The sequence below is a fragment of the Pseudophryne corroboree genome, chromosome 10 (assembly GCF_028390025.1).
Source record: "Pseudophryne corroboree isolate aPseCor3 chromosome 10, aPseCor3.hap2, whole genome shotgun sequence".
NCBI lineage: Eukaryota > Metazoa > Chordata > Amphibia > Anura > Myobatrachidae > Pseudophryne > Pseudophryne corroboree.
In genome coordinates, this window is record NC_086453.1 from 374,421,327 (window position 1) to 374,442,441 (window position 21,115).

Below are 21,115 nucleotides of genomic sequence, written 5' to 3' on the forward strand. Positions count from 1 at the left end.
GATTCGGTTTTGAGAACCGAGTAAAACCGAGTAAAACCGAATCCGCTCATCAGCCCCCTTTCCCACTGCGCTCACCAACTCGGCATATTGCCAGGTCGGTGACGCTCCTAATGAGGCGGCAGGGGCGGCGCTGGGAGATCACATGATCTCCCAGCGCCGCCCTTCCATACAGTGTAAACGGGAGCCATGTCACATCGTCACGGCTTCCGTTTACACTACAACCCTACCCGGATCATTCCCGTTTCCTACCCAGGTAGTTACCCGGGTAGGATTCACTGGTCACTTGATCCGGGTTTTTGCAGGGGGACCCTTTTCCACTAGCAAAAAACACGGGTAAATGCGCACCCCTGTGCATTTACCCGTGTATTTTGAGCTAGTGGAAAAGGGGTACCACTGATATGCTTGCTGGAGGCCTCAGCTTTGACAGCCTGTGTGCAGATGAGTTTCATACCAGGAAACATGACTTACAGTATGTTTCCCACTAATGTGATAGCAATAGCAGTGTCTGCAATCATGAGTGATAGAGTGGGACTGACCAGATGGGGAAGACTATACGTCAGCGACACACTGCCGCAATGTCCCAATCTACCGACGCCCAAGTTGGGGAATCGGGAATATTTTAGAAAAAAATCTCGATTCCCTGGTGCTGGACGAAAACTGTCAGGATCGACAAATTGTGGATTTTAAAAATGAAGCTTCTACCTACGGATCACCAATCATCGATGGCCTTGGATTGGCGGTTATGGTCCAGTCAGGGAAACAGGGTTTAGATGTATGGGGCCTTGTGTCACAGTTGGGCAGCTTTACGAATGTTGCAACAATTGAAACAAACATTCCCTGTTTATAAAGTGAGAACAGTAACAGAGTACGTGTCAGGCATATCGTACACACTGGCAGGATTGCGGAGCGCTCCTCAAAGTACAGATGTGACCGAGGAGGAGTTGTCTCTTCGGTCAAAAAATGCAGTTCACAATATCTATTAACGGACACAGTCCTGGGATCTTTACTAACACCTCCAATGACCAGATAAGGTGCTTTTTGTCTTGTACGTAGGCTGTGGTGTTTTAGCCGTATCTAGAGAGTTTCATGATGACACTGAATTGATTTACTTGCCCAATAATTGCTAACCATGCCATACTTGTCTTTGAGCAGATGACGGCCACAGCTCAGCAGACTGCCAAGGCCCAACCAGTCCACCTCCCAGCATCCTCTGCGGCAGCAAACCCTGTCCCTGGTGCTCCAATTGACCCTCAGGCGCAGCTGGAAGCTGACAAGCGTGCTGTCTACAGGTACTTGAAAGAGCTTCTTGCAGACTCTGTAAAATGCTAATGTGCAGCTCCGTAGTGATGTGCCAAGGTACAGTGTGAATTCAGCCGCGGGCTGACTTGTCAGCATGGGTTTTGTATTAGCTGTACTTGTCACTGCGTCTTTCTCTCTTTTCTTTTCCTCGACAACATGACTTTAAAATGAGATTAAAGACAGAGCGGAGATCAGTGAATGTGTTCGGCAGTCCCCATGATGCCAGACGGAGGCACCGGTTCGTGATTGTAGATGCGTCAGCATAACGATTTAGCAGGGCCCAGTACAGGAAGGGGGGTCACATATATTCAAGGACCACCATTAAATAGGCCCTATTTATTAAAGCAACATTTATCACATTGATAAGTCTTACTTTTATTGCATGTGCAACAGTAGAACCCTTCCTATCACCACAATTATCATTAAAAGATCACTTTAAAATGATAGATATAATATATGTTATAATACTATTATTACTGTGATTTTTTTCCAAGCAGACAGGACAGTAGCCTCATCCTATGAGGAGTGATATGATTCTGTTTGATGTATCAGTGTAAGAATGAGGTTGTCGGTAAAAGAATGATCAGTGTTAGATGTTAGGTATCGGAATGGAAATTATTCATAATTCGGGTGTCAGTAAAGGAATTGGGGCAGTAAACGTGTTACGTATCAGCAGTGGAATGAATAATTTCAGGTCTTAGTCAAGATATGACCAATAGGACATATGTCAAGTGACAGCATGGAAATGAGTCAGATATTTCAGGCATCAGTGCAGGAATGATCAGTAGGACATGTGTCAGGCATCAGTGCAGGAATGATCAGGAGGACATGTGTCAGGCATCAGTGCAGGAATGATCAGTAGGACATGTGTCAGGCATCAGTGCAGGAATGATCAGTAGGGCATGTGTCAGGCATCAGTGCGGGAATGATCAGTAGGACATGTGTCAGGCATCAGTGCAGGAATGATCAGTAGGACACGTTTCAGGCATCAGTGCGGGAATGATCAGTAGGACATGTGTCAGGCATCAGTGCAGGAATGATCAGTAGGACATGTGTCAGGCATCAGTGCGGGAATGATCAGTAGGACATGTGTCAGGCATCAGTGTGGGAATGATCAGTAGGACATGTGTCAGGCATCAGTGTGGGAATGATCAGTAGGACATGTGTCAGGCATCAGTGCAGGAATGATCAGTAGGACATGTGTCAGGCATCAGTGCGGGAATGATCAGTAGGACATGTGTCAGGCATCAGTGCGGGAATGATCAGTAGGACATGTGTCAGGCATCAGTGCAGGAATGATCAGTAGGACATGTGTCAGGCATCAGTGCGGGAATGATCAGTAGGACATGTGTCAGGTATCAGTGCGGGAATGATCAGTAGGACATGTGTCAGGCATCAGTGCGGGAATGGTCAGTAGGACACGTTTCAGGCATCAATGCAGGAATGATCAGTAGGACATGTGTCAGGCATCAGTGCAGGAATGATCAGTAGGACACGTTTCAGGCATCAGTGCGGGAATGATCAGTAGGACATGTGTCAGGCATCAGTGCATGAATGATCAGTAGGACATGTGTCAGGCATCAGTGCAGGAATGATCAGTAGGACATGTGTCAGGCATCAGTGCGGGAATGATCAGTAGGACATGTGTCAGGCATCAGTGCGGGAATGATCAGTAGGACATGTGTCAGGCATCAGTGCGGGAATGATCAGTAGGACATGTGTCAGGCATCAGTGCGGGAATGATCAGTAGGACATGTGTCAGGCGTTGGTGCGGGAATGATCAGTAGGACATGTGTCAGGCATCAGTGCCGGAATGATCAGTAGGACATGTGTCAGGCATCAGTGCGGGAATGATCGGCTAGGACATATATCAGGCATCAGTGCGGGAATGATCAGTAGGACATGTGTCAGGCATCAGTGCGGGAATGATCGGCTAGGACATGCTTCAGGCATCAGTGCGGAAATGATCAGTAGGACATGTGTCAGGCATCAGTGCGGGAATGATCAGTAGGACATGTGTCAGGCATCAGTGCGGGAATGATCAGTAGCACATGTTTCAGGTATCAGTGCAGGAATGATCAGTAGGACATGTGTCAGGCGTTGGTGCGGGAATGATCAGTAGGACATGTTTCAGGTATCAGTGCAGGAATGATCAGTAGGACATGTGTCAGGCGTTGGTGCGGGAATGATCAGTAGGACATGTTTCAGGCATCAGTGCGGGAATGATCAGTAGGACATGTGTCAGGCATCAGTGCGGGAATGATCAGTAGGACATGTATCAGGCATCAGTGCGGGAATGATCAGTAGGACATGTGTCAGGCGTTGGTGCGGGAATGATCAGTAGGATATGTGTCAGGCATCAGTGCGGGAATGATCAGTAGGACATGTTTCAGGCATCAGTGCAGGAATGATCAGTAGGTCATGTGTCAGGCATCAGTGCGGGAATGATCAGTAGGGTATGTGTCAGGCATCAGTGCGGGAATGATCAGTAGGACATGTGTCAGGCATCAGTGCGGGAATGATCAGTAGGACACGTGTCAGGCATCAGTGCAGGGATGATCAGTAGGACATGTGTCAGGCATCAGTGCGGGAATGATCAGTAGGACACGTGTCAGGCATCAGTGCGGGAATGATCAGTAGGACATGTGTCAGGCATCAGTGCAGGAATGATCAGTAGGACGTGTGTCAGGCATCAGTGCGGGAATGATCTGTAAGACACGTGTCAGGCATAAGTGCGGGAATGATCAGTAGGACACGTGTCAGGCATCAGTGCGGGAATGATCAGTAGGACACGTGTCAGGCATCAGTGCGGGAATGATCAGTAGGACGTATCAGATGTGCCGTGTGGTAAGGAGGAATAAGACCTGTATTATCGGTCGCTGACAAGTCTGTCTGTTTGGACCTGTCCATGGATGTCTGTCTATATGATTTCTGCACATGTCACCTGATCAGGCTATAAATGCTAATAGTATGCAGATTCCTCACGGCATCGGCTGCTGTTACAGGAGGATGGAGACAGGCAGGAGGGATGCCGCCTCTGTTTTATTCTTTTTTATTTTTTTTATTTTTTATTAAAATTTCTTGCCTCTGGGTAGCATGACAGTTCAAAACCACAGTGGGGATTTTTCATTTCATGTCAATAAATTTAACAAGGCCCCATTCAATTCAAATTAACACACGGTCTCTGAGGCTTTCACGCTCCATAGTATCAGCGCAGATAAAAGGGAAACAGTTTTGTGGCCTAATTTGGACTTGGTGACTACTTAATGTAAATAAAATAGATTCCCCTCTTCTAAAACAGCGACACCTCACCGACCCGCCCAGCGGACCCACAGCCAGTCTGCTTGTTCCTCACCAGGTGACAAAACACCTGCAACGGAGGGCTCGTCACTGTGTAAACTCTCCATGTCAACACACGGACGGCCGTTTTGGCAAGGTAGATTTCTGCTGGTCTGCACCTGTCTCATCCTACACCGATTATAATTCTGCCCAATGTCATGTTTTCACCACCTTTTTACACCCTGACAAGTGGGTGCATTTGCCCAAACCACTGTGCAAACATATAACGAATCTGCGTTACATTTTAATGCCGCAGCCAGCGAGAGAGATGTGCTGACCGAGGAACACGCTGCAAGTTCTCAGCCTTATACACTGAAACCAGCACATACATCCGCTCCATCCTAGTCATTTGGCCTCCAGCCCACAAAGTGTTCAAAGCAAAGAATATACTGCAAGGTCATCCAAGCCTGTGCTACTACCGTACATAAAATTAATACTAATTGGGCAGTAATACAGTATCGCCTTGTAAAACGGAATGCACGCTGTAACGGGGATTCATAGCAGAAATCCTAATTAATGCCGGAATAATTATACCACAGCTGCCATGTGCCGCAGCAGAGAACGTAACGGCAATAGTCACAAGTAGTTTCACCAAAGAGCTTCTCATGTGGATGGCTGGCATGGAACCTCTCCAAAAACCTTCTTTTATGGCAATTATTAAGTGATACTTCTGTGCGGTGAAAATAAATCCATGAAGGTGATACATAATAGTGATACATGACAGGTGGTCAGAGGCGTAGCTAGGTGCCATGGTGCCCGGAGCAACAGTATGTTTCGGCACCCCCTCCCCTACACTGAATTGGGTGAATGTTACATTTGAAAATAAAAAATATTGAAAAATCCAAAATTGGTGCTAGGGCCGGTTCTAGATCTTGTGGATCACAGGGTTAAAGTTTTTTTTGGCGCCCGTCAGTGGGACAGATGCGCACCAAAGGAGCGTAACAAAAATATAGGGGAGGTTATGCCATAGTAGAGCAGCTTATAAATGTTACTCTGCAGCTTCTTATGCAGAGAGAGGTGCTGCACAGGGGCAGAGACGGGTACTGCAGCACCCGAGCCAGAAAGAGGTGCTGCAGCAGGCGGGGCAGAGATAGGTGCTGCAGCACATGGGGCAGAAAAAGGTGCTGCAGCAGCTGAAACAGTGTGAAAGATGCTTCAATAGCTGGGACAGAGAGAGGTGCTGCAGTAGCCGGGGCAGATAGAGGTGCTGCAGCAGCAGGGGCAGGGAGTGGTGTAGCAGGACAGAAGTAACCCAGCTGCACAGCTACAAGCAGACAGTATAAGGAGGGCGGCAGAGCTCCGGCATGTGTCGGCTGTCAGTGTCTCCTGCTGACTCCTCTGACCTGCCCTACTCCCTACCTAGTCTGAGTCTGAGTCAGTGTGGCAGAAGGAGGGGGTGAGCAGGTGGCGGTGCGCCCTCTAACTTTTCCGGCACCCGAAGCTTGCACCCGACTGGAGCCACCCTCGTTACACCCCTGCAGGTGGTATGGGGGACCATTGGGAAAAGCAGCGTGTTACGAGTACTACCCGGTGAAGGGGCAGGCCCACAACATAACGCCATCACACCCGCAGCATTGCAGGACCGCTCCCCCTGTTCTCCAGCGCGGTGCATTAGTACGAGCACACAGTGTGTGTTTATGTGTATGTATTAGTATCATTACATCCCAGTGTGAGGGAACACAAACACTATGTCCACCGAGGGCGTAGTAGGCTCCTATTATTATAGAAATTGTTGTGTTACCATTTATCATTGTCTTATGTATTGTTGTATTCATAGCGGTAAACTTTCTTATTTAATCTGATTGCGCTTACAGTCTTTCTTCATTCTGTTTCTCTCCAGCGGGCCTATTTATTAATATTAACACTCCTTGCTGCCACATAAGGCCTGTTTCATATGTGTGCCTCTGTTTTGGTGCATCTTTAGACCCCACCATAGGTCGCACCATCAAAACTTTCATCAGCCCTATGGCCTCTCCCTCAGAGTACGGCCTCCGAAGTCAGCGATTCAGCATCTGTGTGCACAAACACTGCGCTGGTTCAGAATGCTTTTCACCTCCCCCTATTGGAGCCATGTAGAAGACCCTGCCTACGTGCTTAACAATCAGCCTGTCCGTATTCCCCCCTTAGAATGTTGACTTGTTCTGAATACGATGACATTCCGATATTACAGAATGTCATCGTATTCAGAACATATCAACATTCTAAGGGGGGAATTCAAATGTTTGAAAAGTCAGTTGGGTGTCTGTTTTTTTCCTATCTAATAGACAGGAAAAAAACAGACACCCAACTGACTTTTCAAACATTTGAATTCCCCCCTAAGGTGGTCATTCCGAGTTGTTCACTCGCTAGCAGTTTTTAGCAGCCGTGCAAACGCTATGCCGCCTCCCACTGGGAGTGTATTTTAGCTTAGCAGAAGTGCGAACGAAAGGTTCGCAGAGCGGCTACAAAGTTTTTTTGTGCAGTTTCAGAGTAGCTCAAAACCTACTCAGCGCTTGCGATCACTTCAGACTGTTCAGTTCCTGTTTTGACGTCACAAACACGCCCTGCGTTCGCCCAGCCACGCCTGCGTTTTTCCTGGCATGCCTGCGTTTTTTTCGAACACTCCCTGAAAACGGTCAGTTGACACCCAGAAGCGCCCACTTCATGTCAATCACTGTGCGGCTAGCAGTGCGACTGAAAAGCGTCGCTAGACCCTGTGTGAAACTACATCGTTTGTTGTAATATTACTTCGCACGTGCACATTGCGCCGCATACGCATGCACAGAAGTGCAGTTTTTTTGCCTGATCGCTGCACAGCCACCGACTGCAGCTAGCGATCAACTCGGAATGACCACCTAAATGTCACCAAATTGTACCACACCCCGTTCGAGAATACTCTTTAAAAAAACATCGGACCCTGCATCCATTATTTAATGATATTGATCGTTACGCAGAAGTCTAATTTCTGCACCGTTCTGCACAAGGCACGAGAGCATTACATTATACTAATTTAGGAACGCCCGACTGCCTCCTCTTTGCCTGCTCCTGTAAGTACCTGCACCCCTGCTCAGTAATTGTGTCCCTCGCCGGAAACCTACCGTATACACACTTGTACAGATAAGATGTGACCCTGCACAACGTATAGCATGTCCTTTATAAATCACTGCATCTCCTGCCACCATTAATAATGTCACTCACTTAGTTTTTCTTTTGGACCTTTTATTAATCTGCTATAATAAAGCTTTTTTCTTTTTAATTGCAGCAATTTAGTAATAATACAGTTTATTGCCTGGGCAGGTGAGCAATACTGTCCCGGAGGGGTAAACTTGACCTTACCACTTCGCTGGTCCAGACGTGACCCATCTTGTCACTTTGCAAATGTTCCATTTCAGCTGAAAACACCTTTGTTCCAATAACTAAATAAAATAAGTCAATTAAAAAGCAGTAATAATATGAAAAGATAAATGCTATTAAATATTGAAAGTACAATTTATTGAAATTAAATGTTTTTGCATTTGCCATCCTGCGATGGTGATAACCGAGGAAGGAGATTGCGCTGCTACTTGTACGCGGCAATCCTGGATAAATAGAGGTGTCACTAGGCTTTGCCATCCTATAGCCAGCAAGTGTTTTCTGGGGCTCTCTCTGATGGATAAGGCAAAAGCCCAATGCCAGTAAAAGCAGCCTTTTCTCTTGATAAATAGGCCTATTACTCTGTTACTGTTTGATATTCCCTATTGTATATTTACGCCCAAACAGGTTTGTTTCTGCATTGTAAAAAATATCCAATTAAATCTTGCATCTAAATTACCAAAATCTTGTGACTCTAAAGGATATATTTACTAAAGAGTGGGTTTCTGGAAGTGGAGGTATTGCCCATAGCAATCAATCAGATTCTACTTATTTATCTAGCATCTTCTACAAGATAACTAAACTCTTATTGGTTGCTATGGGCAACATCTTCACTTCTATAAACTCTCACTTTAGTAAATATACCTCCCAAGTCTCGCACTCTCTTACATTTGGCTTTAGCTGGCACTTGCACAGACTTTCAATAGTAAGTGTATCATTAATAATTATGGGGGGTAATTCAGACCTGATCGCTGGGCAGCGATTTTTGCAGTCCTGCGATCAGATAGTCGCCGCCTACAGGGGGAGTGTATTTTAGCTGTGCAAGTGTGCGATCGCATGTGTAGCAGAGCTGTACAAACAGATTTTGTGCAGTGTCTGAGTAGCCCAGGACTTACTCAGCCGCTGCGATCACATCACCCTGTCCGGGACCGGAATTGACGTCAGACACCCGCCCTGCAAACGCCTGGACACGCCTGCGTTTTTCCAACCACTCCCAGAAAACGGTCAGTTGACACCCACAAACGCCTTCTTCCTGTCTGTCTCCTTGCACACGCCGGTGCGAATGGATCCTTCGCACAGACCCGACGCTGACCGGCGATCCACTTTGCAGCCGCCCATCACTCCTGCGCATTGCGGTGCATACGCATGCGCAGTTCTGCGAAAACGCAGCCTAGCTATCAGGTCTGAATAAAACCCCTTTTCCACTAGCTCTAAAAACACGGGTAAATGCGCAGGGGCGCGCATTTACCCGTGTTTTTTTTATAGTGGAAATGCCCCCCCCCCCCCCCCCCCTGCAAATTCCCGGATCAAGTGATCTGGGAATCCTACCTGGGTAGCTTGCCGGGATGAACACGTGTTCAACCCGGTAAGCTGTGTAGTGTAAACGGAAGCCGTGTCGAGGTGACACAGCTCCCGTTCACAGTGAATGGAAGAGCGGGGCTGGGAGATCATGTGATCTGCCAGCACCGCCCCTGCCGCGTCAGCAGCAGCATCACCAACCCAGCAATTTGCCGGGTTAGTGGAGCTAGTGTAGAAGGGGGCTGAGCACGGGTCGCAGCTGGGTCAGGCTCCCGGCTGCGACCCGTGATACAAGTGGAAAAGGGGTATTACCCCCGATGTTCCATAGGCTTTTACTGTAGTTTAAATGACCTCATGTTTCTAACTGGGAAGACACCAGAGCTGGACAGGAGTCAGTGTGGTCAGGAACATGACAGATGCTCCCCGAAGCGGAATCAGGATACAAAGTAGTCAATCCAGCAACATAAGGAATGTTCAGCAAACCTGCTTATATATTATACTGTTATCTGTGGTTATTCCTCTGCGGTCAGAGGGTTGCTCAGTACTTGGTTATATTAAACATCAGGCTTCTCTTATGTTCGGTTCCCCTCTATTTTTGAATAAGCAATTATCATAGTATTCTATAGGGACGGCGAATTGGTCATTTATGAAGCTCTAAAACGCATACATTTCCAGAGCTGGTGTCTGGTAGCTAAATCTAGCTAGCCTTAATTAGCCATTGTAGCCTAATCTTTGTATCCCTTCCCGGACACATGCATGACCCCCGGCCATCAGGGTGGTAGAGCCGGATGATCCCGGCTGTGGACCGCTTATTCACAGGCCCGCCAGTTTTTAGTCTGTACTGGGCCCCACAACTTCTGACGGCAGCCATAGTGGCCCGATGGCTGCACATTCACAATAGGAAAGCAGGTTTGACCTCATCAGTAGAGTGATAATTATCACGTTTCCCTGTCCTGTTTATTTCCGCGATATGAGGAGAAAAGAAGTGTTGCCTTTCAGGCCTACATTGTCAATGGTCCTAATTAGATATGGCCATCAACCATCAATGATTCTAATCATCGATGGTTTAAGGCCGATGTCGAATTGTTTTGGCATCGATGTGAGAGAACCAGATGGTTTCCCCCTCCATCGATGTCCTAGCATAAACGAATGTTTATATATATAATATATATATATATTTTATTTTTTTCAAGGTCTCGATACAGAGTTTAGCTCCGCCCCTGACACCCGTGAAGCCCTGCCCTTAGGCTGTGATTGGCCTGCGGGTCGTTCACTGTAATAACAGAATATAGAATAGAATAGTGACCATCGATGGTCACTCACAGTTTAGCAATTGATGGCGACCATCGATTGCGAACACACCGATGGCCATCCCTAATCATAATTAGACCCTGAGTAGAGTGAGCAGGAACTCGATACAGACACCAGAGCGGAGAAGAATCACAGTATAGTGTTAGTAGTATTTATTTATTTCTAGTGTCTTATATAGCGCAGCATATTCTGTTGCGTTTTACAATAGGAATAACAGTTATAGAACAAAACTGGGTAATAACAGACAGACATAGAGGCAGGAAGGCCCTGCTCGCAATCTTACAATCTATAGTATGCTGAAGAGTTTAAACAATCTGCAGCAGGGGCACCAGAACAATATGTCTTTTCAGGTTGGGGGGGATCCAAGATAAAATTTTATTTTGGCGCCCTTACAGATGTATAATAAGATTTTACTCACCGGTAAATCTATTTCTCGTAGTCCGTAGTGGATGCTGGGAACTCCGTAAGGACCATGGGGAATAGCGGCTCCGCAGGAGACTAGGCACAACTAAAGAAAGCTTTAGGACTATCTGGTGTGCACTGGCTCCTCCCTCTATGACCCTCCTCCAGACCTCAGTTAGGATACTGTGCCCGGAAGAGCTGACACAATAAGGAAAGGATTTTGAATCCCGGGTAAGACTCATACCAGCCACACCAATCACACCGTATAACTCGTGATACTATACCCAGTGAATAACAACTGAGCCTCTCAACAGATATCTCAACAATAACCCTTTAGTTAAACAATAACTATATACAAGTATTGCTGACAATCCGCACTTGGGACGGGCGCCCAGCATCCACTACGGACTACGAGAAATAGATTTACCGGTGAGTAAAATCTTATTTTCTCTGACGTCCTAGTGGATGCTGGGAACTCCGTAAGGACCATGGGGATTATACCAAAGCTCCCAAACGGGCGGGAGAGTGCGGATGACTCTGCAGCACCGAATGAGCGAACTCTAGGTCCTCCTCAGCCAGGGTATCAAACTTGTAAAATTTAGCAAATGTGTTTGACCCCGACCAAGTAGCTGCTCGGCAAAGTTGTAAAGCCGAGACCCCTCGGGCAGCCGCCCAAGAAGAGCCCACCTTCCTCGTGGAATGGGCTTTTACAGATTTAGGATGCGGCAGTCCAGCCGCAGAATGTGCAAGTTGAATCGTGCTAGAGATCCAGCGAGCAATAGTCTGCTTTGAAGCAGGCGCACCCAACTTGTTGGGCGCATGCAGGATAAATAGCGAGTCAGTCTTTCTGACTCCAGCTGTCCTGGAAACATAGATTTTTAGGGCCCGGACTACGTCCAGCAACTTGGAGTCCTCCAAGTCACGAGTAGCCGCAGGCACCACAATAGGCTGGTTCAAATGAAACGCTGAAACCACCTTTGGGAGAAATTGGGGACGAGTCCTCAATTCTGCCCTATCCATATGGAAAATCAGATAAGGGCTTTTACAAGACAAAGCCGCCAATTCTGACACACGCCTGGCCGAAGCCAAGACCAACAGCATGACCACTTTCCACGTGAGATATTTCAGTTCCACGGTTTTAAGTGGTTCAAACCAATGCGACTTAGGAAATCCAACACCACGTTGAGATCCCAAGGTGCCACTGGGGGCACAAAAGGGGGCTGAATATGCAGCACTCCCTTAACAAATGTCTGAACTTCAGGTAGTGAAGCCAGTTCTTTTTGGAAGAAAATCGATAGAGCCGAAATCTGGACCTTAATGGAACCCAATTTTAGGCCCATAGTCACCCCTGATTGTAGGAAGTGCAGAAATCGACCTAGCTGAAATTCCTCCATTGGGGCCTTCCTGGCCTCACACCAAGCAACATATTTCCGCCATACGCGGTGATAATGGTTTGCGGTCACTTCTTTCCTAGCTTTAATAAGCGTAGGGATAACTTCCTCCGGAATGCCCTTTTCCTTCAGGATCCGGCGTTCAACCGCCATGCCGTCAAACGCAGCCGCGGTAAGTCTTGGAACAGACAGGGCCCCTGCTGCAGCAGGTCCTGTCTGAGCGGCAGAGGCCATGGGTCCTCTGAGATCATTTCTTGAAGTTCTGGGTACCAAGCTCTTCTTGGCCAATCCAGAACAATGAGTATAGTTCTTACTCCTCTCCTTCTTATTAGTCTCAGTACCTTGGGTATGAGAGGCAGAGGAGAGAACACATACACCGACCGGTACACCCACAGTGTTACCAGAGCGTCCACAGCTATCGCCTGAGGGTCCCTTGACCTGACGCAATATCTTTTTAGCTTTTTGTTGAGGCGGGACGCCATCATGTCCACCTGTGGCCTTTCCCACCGGTGTACAATCATTTGGAAGACTTCTGGATGAAGTCCCCACTCTCCCGGGTGGAGGTCGTGTCTGCTGAGAAAGTCTGCTTCCCAGTTGTCCACTCCGGGAATGAACACTGCTGACAGTGCTAACACATGATTTTCCGCCCATCGGAGAATCCTTGTGGCTTCTGCCATTGCCATCCTGCTTCTTGTGCCGCCCTGTCGGTTTACATGGGCGACCGCCGTGATGTTGTCTGACTGGATCAGCACCGGCTGGTGTTGAAGCAGGGGTCTTGCCTGACTTAGGGCATTGTAAATGGCCCTTAGTTCCAGAATATTTATGTGTAGGGAAGTCTCCTGACTTGTCCATAGTCCCTGGAAGTTTCTTCCCTGTGTGACTGCCCCCCAACCTCGAAGGCTGGCATCCGTGGTCACCAGGACCCAGTCCTGTATGCCGAATCTGCGGCCCTCTAGAAGATGAGCACTCTGCAGCCACCACAACAGCGACACCCTGGTCCTTGGAACAGGGTTATCAGCCGATGCATCTGAAGATGCGATCCGGACCACTTGTCCAACAGATCCCACTGAAAGATCCTTGCATGGAACCTTCCGAATGGAATTGCTTCGTAAGAAGCCACCATCTTTCCCAGGACTCGCGTGCAGTGGTGCACCGACACCTGTCTTGGTTTTAGGAGGTCTCTGACTAGAGATGACAACTCCTTGGCCTTCTCCTCCGGGAGAAATACTTTTTTCTGTTCTGTGTCCAGAACCATCCCCAGGAACAGTAGACGCGTTGTAGGAACCAGCTGCGACTTTGAAATATTCAGGATCCAGCCGTGCTGTTGTAGCACTTCCCGAGCTAGTGCTACACCGATCAACAACTGTTCCCTGGACCTCGCCTTTATAAGGAGATCGTCCAAGTACGGGATAATTAAAACTCCCTTTCTCCGAAGGAGTATCATCATTTCGGCCATTACCTTGGTAAATACCCTCGGTGCCGTGGACAGACCAAACGGCAACGACTGGAATTGGTAATGACAGTCCTGTACCACAAATCTGAGGTACTCCTGGTGAGGAGGGTAAATGGGGACATGCAGGTAAGCATCCTTGATGTCCAGTGACACCATGTAATCCCCCTCGTCCAGGCTTGCAATCACCGCCCTGAGCGATTCCATCTTGAACTTGAACCTTCTTATATAAGTGTTCAAGGATTTTAAATTTAAAATGGGTCTCACCGAACCGTCCGGTTTCGGTACCACAAACATTGTGGAATAGTAACCCTGTCCTTGTTGAAGGAGGGGTACCTTGATTATCACCTGCTGAGAATACAGCTTGTGAATCGCCTCCAGCACTGCCTCCCTGTCCAGGGGAGCTGTCGGCAAGGCAGATTTGAGGAAACGGCGAGGGGGAGACGTCTCGAATTCCAGCTTGTACCCCTGAGATACTACTTGTAGAATCCAGGGATCCACCCGTGAGCGAGCCCACTGGTCGCTGAAGTTCTTGAGACGGGCCCCCACCGTACCTGGCTCCGCCTGTGGAGCTCCAGCGTCATGCGGTGGACTTAGAGGAAGCGGGGGAGGACTTTTGTTCCTGGGAACTGGCTGTATGTTGCAGCTTTTTCCCTCTACCTCTGCCTCTGGGCAGAAAGGACGCGCCTCTAACCCGCTTGCCTTTCTGGGGCCGAAAGGACTGTACCTGATAATACGGTGCTTTCTTTGGCTGTGAGGGAACATGGGGTAAAAATGCTGACTTCCCAGCTGTTGCTGTGGAAACGAGGTCCGAGAGACCATCCCCAAACAACTCCTCACCCTTGTAAGGCAATACTTCCATGTGCCTTTTAGAATCTGCATCTCCTGTCCACTGCCGAGTCCACAATCCTCTCCTGGCAGCAATGGACATTGTGTTTATTTTAGATGCCAGCCGGCAAATATCCCTCTGTGCATCTCTCATGTACAAGACAGCGTCTTTAATATGCTCTACGGTTAGCAATATAGTGTCCCTGTCTAGGGTATCAATGTTTTCCGACAGGGAATCTGACCACGCAGCTGCAGCACTGCACATCCATGCTAAAGCAATAGCCGGTCTCAGTATAATACCTGAGTGTGTATATACAGACTTCAGGATAGCCTCCTGCTTTCTATCTGCAGGCTCCTTTAGGGCGGCCGTGTCCGGAGACGGTAGTGCCACCTTTTTTGACAGACGTGTGAGCGCTTTATCCACCCTAGGGGATGTCTCCCAACGTGACCTGTCCTCTGGCGGGAAAGGGTACGCCATTAGTAACCTTTTAGAAATTACCAGTTTCTTATCGGGGGAAGCCCACGCTTCTTCACACACTTCATTTAATTCATCAGATGGGGGAAAAACCACTGGTAGTTTTTTCTACCCAAACATAATAGCCATTTTTGTGGTACCTGGGGTAATATCAGAAATATGCAACACATTTTTCATTGCCGTAATCATGTAATGGGTGGCTCTATTGGAATGTACACTAGTCTCATCATCGTCGACACTGGAGTCAGTATCCGTGTCGACATCTGTGTCTGCCATCTGAGGTAGCGGGCGTTTTAGAGCCCCCGATGGCTTTAGAGACGTCTGGGCAGGCACAGGCTGAGAAGCCGGCTGTCCCACATCTGCTATGTCGTCAAACATTTTATGTAAGGAGTCGACACTGTCGCGTAATTCCTTCCACATAACCATCCACTCAGGTGTCGACCCCGCAGGGGGTGACATCACATTTATCGGCACCTGCTCCGCCTCCACATAAGCCTCCTCATCAAACATGTCGACACAGCCGTACCGACACACCGCACACACACAGGGAATGCTCTGACTGAGGACAGGACCCCACAAAGCCCTTTGGGGAGACAGAGAGAGAGTATGCCAGCACACACCAACAGCGCTATATAACACAGGGATTAACACTATAACTGAGTGATTTTTCCCAATAGCTGCTTGTATACACAATATTGCGCCTAAATTTAGTGCCCCCCCTCTATTTTTTACCCTATGTAGTCTGGAAACTGCAGGGGAGAGCCTGGGAGCGATCCTTCCAGCGGAGCTGTGAGGGAAAATGGCGCCAGTGTGCTGTGGGAGATAGCCCCGCCCCTTTTTCGGCTGACTTCTCACGTTTTTTTCTATGTATATCTGGCAGGGGTATTTTACACATATATAGTCTCTATGACTATATTATGTGTTATTTGCCAGCCAAGGTACTCAATATTGCAGCCCAGGGCGCCCCCCCCCCAGCGCCCTGCACCCATCAGTGACCGGAGTGTGAGGTGTGCATGGGAAGCAATGGCGCACAGCTGCAGTGCTGTGCGCTACCTTGATGAAGACCGAAGTCTTCTGCCGCCGATTTCCAGGACCCTCTTCTTGCTTCTGGCTCTGTAAGGGGGCCGGCGGCGCGGCTCCGGGACCGGACGACCGAGGCTGGGCCTGTGTTCGATCCCTCTGGAGCTAATGGTGTCCAGTAGCCTAGAAGCCCAAGCTAGCTGCAAGCAGGTAGGTTCGCTTCTCTCCCCTTAGTCCCTCGTAGCAGTGAGTCTGTTGCCAGCAGATCTCACTGAAAATAAAAAACCTAAAATAAACTTTCTTTTTCTAAGAGCTCAGGAGAGCCCCTAGGGTGCATCCAGCTCAGCCGGGCACAAGATTCTAACTGAGGTCTGGAGGAGGGTCATAGAGGGAGGAGCCAGTGCACACCAGGTAGTCCTAAAGCTTTCTTTAGTTGTGCCCAGTCTCCTGCGGAGCCGCTATTCCCCATGGTCCTTACGGAGTTCCCAGCATCCACTAGGACGTCAGAGAAATATGTATTAATTTCTGCTCAGAGGTAATAAAAATCACATTCAGGGACAGGCTCTCTGATACTCCCCACCGCGATGTATAGAGTAAAGTGATTGCATGAGCAGTCATTAGACAGTGTGTGCGCGAGTGGCTGTTATACGGGAGGATCCACTCATAGCGCCCACCCTGTCTGTGGATGTGCATGTAGAGTAATGAGTGTACAATTTCAGCTGAACCTGGTTTATTCCCCAGTGATGTGGGTCCCCGGCGTGGTACTTACTGTCATTCTGACAGTAAGTACTGGAATTTATGCAAATTTGGGGAGACATAAGGACAAATTGCACTCACATTGGGGGTGTTGGTGGGTGTATATATGCCGGGCCCCCACCTCACGGCTGTATTGTGCCCATTCCTCCTCCTGACCATTTTAATTTTCCTCATTGGGACCGAAATTGGAAAGGAAATACACAGAGGAAGCATTTAAATGTAGGAGAGCCTCTGGCTTTCATTTCCCGTGCTGGCTCCCAGGCAGAGCAGTGCTGAATGCGCTCAATTAGGCCATTAGAGAAATGCATTCCTCTTAATTAGCCTGTGTCAAATCCTTTTTATTAGTGGCTGCAAACGACCCTTCGTCTGCAGTAAAATGTCATGCCAGTTCAGCCCTTTTATTTGTTCTGCGCTGACGAGGATCAAGCTCGCCCCAGAAATAGTGGAGAAAAGGGAGAGAATTATTTACCTTCCAGATCCTGCGGCGTGTTAACCCTCTCCCTCCGTAATCGCTGTATCTCCATCTCTGCCCGCTCTGCGCAGCATTGTGTCACATTATATATAACAGGCATTACTGTCAGTTTCACTATTGCGGAGGTTCTCTAACGCCGTCCTCAGGGCACCCCAATGGTCCAGGTTTTAAGTATATCCGTGCTTGGCCACAGGTGACTCAATTAGTACCTCAGTCAGTTTGATTTAACCATCTGTGCTGAGCCATGGCTATACTTAAAACCTGGACCGCTGGGGTGCCTTGAGGACCGCATGTAAGAACCTCTGCCCTATTGTAATGCCCCTAGAAGTCGGCGGAGGCCTTATTTCATCAGTCTTCCCCTGGGGTATGTGTATTTTACCTTTAGAATTTAATCAAGTATATTTTTGTGTTCATAGACCAATAATAAAGCAGCCCGTGCCTTTTAGCCCATACGAATGGAGCCTCGCTTATCTAGCCGTCTCTGCTGTGTCTAGGTGCACCAAGGCTTATTAGCATAATCCTTTCATCTATTGTTCTCAGCTGCAATACAATACAGAGAGAACAATACAGCAGTGGATTAAGGCCCTCATTCCGAGTTGTTCGCTCGCTAACTGCTTTTAGCAGCCGTGCAAACGCTATGCCGCCGCCCTCTGGGAGTGTATCTTAGCTTAGCAGAAGTGTGAACGAAAGGATCGCAGCGCGGCTACAAAAAAGATTGTGCAGTTTCTGAGTAGCTTCAGACCTACTCCTAGCTTGCGATCACTTCAGTCTGTTTAGTTCCTGTTTTGACGTCACAAACACGCCCTGCGTTCAGCCAGCCACTCCCCCGTTTCCCCAGGCACACCTGCGTTTGTATCTGGCACGCCTGTGTCTTTCAGCACACTCCCGGAAAACGGCCAGTTACCTCCCAAAAACGCCCCGTTCCTGTCAATCACTCACCGATCAGCAGTGCGACTGAAAAGCGTCGCTAGACCTTGTGTGAAACTGCATCGGCTTTTGTGAAAGTACGTCGCGCGTGCGCACTGCGCGCCATACGCATGCGCAGAAATGCAGATTTTTAGCCTGATCACTGCGCTGCGAACAACGGCAGCTAGCGATCGACTCGGAATGACCCCCTAAGTCCGACTGCCCTGGCTCAATTAATCCTATTAAAGGGATAGATGAGCAGGGCTCCATCTGTACATAAGTGAGAATTTCTTAGCTGGGAGAAGCAGGGCAGATCAGTGTTCTCCTGGCAGTGTGGGCTAGTCCCAGAAACGCTTTCTGCACATTCCTTGTGATCAGCTCTAGACGTTAACTTCATTTGTCCCATTTGGAAACATTAATACGATTAAAACGTATTGCTGATATATTATTATTATTTTTTTTTAAATGGGGTTGATTCTGATTTGGGAACAATGCCGGGCTGCTTTATTTTTACACTGTTAGATTTCAGTTTGGACGCACTTCTTCCAAATCTAACTCTCTGCACATGTTACACCTGACCCACCTGCTGTGCAGCATGGTTTTACCAAGGGGCACAGTTACTGGCTCTGCTTTGCTTCCAACTAAATGGCCCGACACACTTTGTGACATTGATGATAGATATGAAATATATCATTCAAAAATTAAGATAAATCATTCATATCGTTACGTGTGTATGCATCAACGATGAACGATGCACCTTCCCACAATCGTTCATCGATGGTCGATCATCGTTTATGCATGCAAGCCAATTTGGACAATATAGATGTAATGTACTGCCGTCAAATCGGCCATCGATATCGTTAAGTGTGTATGCATCAACGATGAACGATGCACCTTCCCACAATCGTTCATCAATGGTCGATCATCGTTTATACATGCATGCCAATTAGGATGATATAGATGTAATGGACTGTCCTCCAAATCGGCCATCGATATCGCCCAGTGTGTATGCAAAAATCGTTGATGAAAAATCGGCCAACGATAATATCGTTGGTCGTCAAAATCGCTGAAATCGCCAAGTGTGTAGGGCCCTTAAGGATCAGAACCAATATGTGCGCAGTGACGTTCACCCGTAAACCATCTTGTCTCGTATGGCAGCACTCTCTCACCTTGCTGGGATCTTTAGACCATGCAGTCTATAGCTGTTGCTGGTGTGTGACTGTGTGATTTTATGGGTTCACGTCTGGTGTCATTTGCTCACATTATTCCAGTTACATTAGCTGCGTCTCAGTCGTTCCCTGGTGTTATTAGTGCCGGGATCTATATCGCGCATTCGTTCCTCGTACCCCTATTAAATCACTGGCATGGAATTTGCAGTGGTTTCTGGATTACACCTCTCCGCAGCCCGCTCTCGCAGTTTAATTCTCTCCATAAAGTTGAGCAGAGGTTGGGGGCTCGCCTGTGAACCGCCACCACCTGGCTCTGCTGCTTGCATTATTAGTTTCTGGTAATTTAGTGCCCTTGCACTGGGCCGATTTGAGCCTTTTCATTTCTAATTGATCTAGTGGCTGTTTAAATGGCAGGAGGCATCTGTTGAGAGTTGGAAGGTTCATAAGGCGCAATAATTCATAACACAGTCTGGAATTTGTCTTTCATATCCCTGGGCTAAGCCCCTGCAGGGCTGCCTTGATTACGGCAGGCGAGGCTGTGCTTTATACTCTCTGTTAAGGACTCAGAGCCTTGCATTAAACTGGGATCAGTGCAGATTACTCTATAATATGATGCAGCATTAGAGCCTGCAAATTAGGCCGTGCAAACTCCTTAACCCTTTCATCCCATCGCACAGCCTTGTGTATATATCATTCCTCGGCACGGACACTTAGCAGACCTGCTGGGGTTTTACAGCCAAGCAGAGGGAAACTGCAGCCGCTGCACTGTTTTTGTTTTTGCAATACCCAGATATAGGGGCTATGCATTAACAATTGTGGCAGTGCCGTGTTTATTATCAGCCTGTCTCGTCACTGACTTGTCACTTTTAAACAAAGTATTCTCGTTTTATACTGAAATTAACTCGCAGGGACACTTTCCAAAAAAACGGAGAGGGACCTGTAGGGTCCTCCCCAGCACTCTCCACTGGTGCATGTGTGGTCATGAGACCACAATGCACAAAACGGCACTAGATCCCAAAGGCTGAGTGCGGTATTCACTTTATGGATCACTTGTAAGTAACCCACCACTAGGTCAGGCTCCTTTCCTGACTTTTATCATTCATCCACGTTATCTTTAGTTTCTTATTGCTACAAATGGCGAGGCTAACAAACGATCATTTTCTGGTCTAGAACCGGATAATTACTGAATTTGCTCCATAGTCACCAGCCAATGGAAGGAGCAATGGCATTCCTTGTATTGGGTAAGTGCAGCAGGTTATATAGAGCATATTGGCCCAAATGAGATAAAGTGGAGACGGATAAAGAGAGATAAAGTACCATCCAATCAGCTTCCTAACGGCCATGTCACAGGCTGTGTTTGAAAAATGACAGTGAAAAGCTGATTGGCTGGTGCGTTATCACCTCGCACTTATCACTGCTTTATCACTTCTCCAGGCTTAATACATCTGCCCCTATCTCTTCTTAAGGCTTAATACATTTGAGCCGTTTTGTGACCTTTGAAAACAATAAAGTGGTCATGAGGGAAAATAGCATTCCTTGGCGTTTAGAGGGGCACATGGCCGTATCGTTATTCAGTTCAGCGATGGGGATTCATCATTTTCGTTTCATTTATTATTCTTTATTTTCAAAGAAAGGATTTTGTAATGTACAGATTACAATAGTCACAGC

At 47.8% G+C, this 21,115-nt stretch overlaps 1 protein-coding gene and 1 long non-coding RNA gene across 10 annotated transcripts in view; one reads left to right on the top strand and one right to left on the bottom strand.

The window, feature by feature from the left end:
* LOC134966769 (uncharacterized) overlaps positions 1 to 17,071 on the bottom strand; it is a 61,955-nt gene extending 44,884 nt beyond the window's left edge. Inside the window, exons 1-2 of the long non-coding RNA XR_010188706.1 lie at positions 16,982 to 17,071; positions 7,954 to 8,033 (exon numbers count right to left, since the gene is read on the bottom strand). This is a non-coding gene — a long non-coding RNA (uncharacterized LOC134966769). The remainder of the gene's footprint in view (positions 1 to 7,953; positions 8,034 to 16,981) is intronic.
* PKNOX2 (PBX/knotted 1 homeobox 2) overlaps positions 1 to 21,115 on the top strand; it is a 581,048-nt gene that overhangs the window by 420,275 nt on the left and 139,658 nt on the right. For all 9 annotated transcript variants that reach the window (XM_063943776.1, XM_063943772.1, XM_063943775.1 and 6 more), the window contains one exon: positions 1,153 to 1,289. In XM_063943776.1, the coding sequence (XP_063799846.1) occupies positions 1,153 to 1,289 (137 nt within the window). The remainder of the gene's footprint in view (positions 1 to 1,152; positions 1,290 to 21,115) is intronic.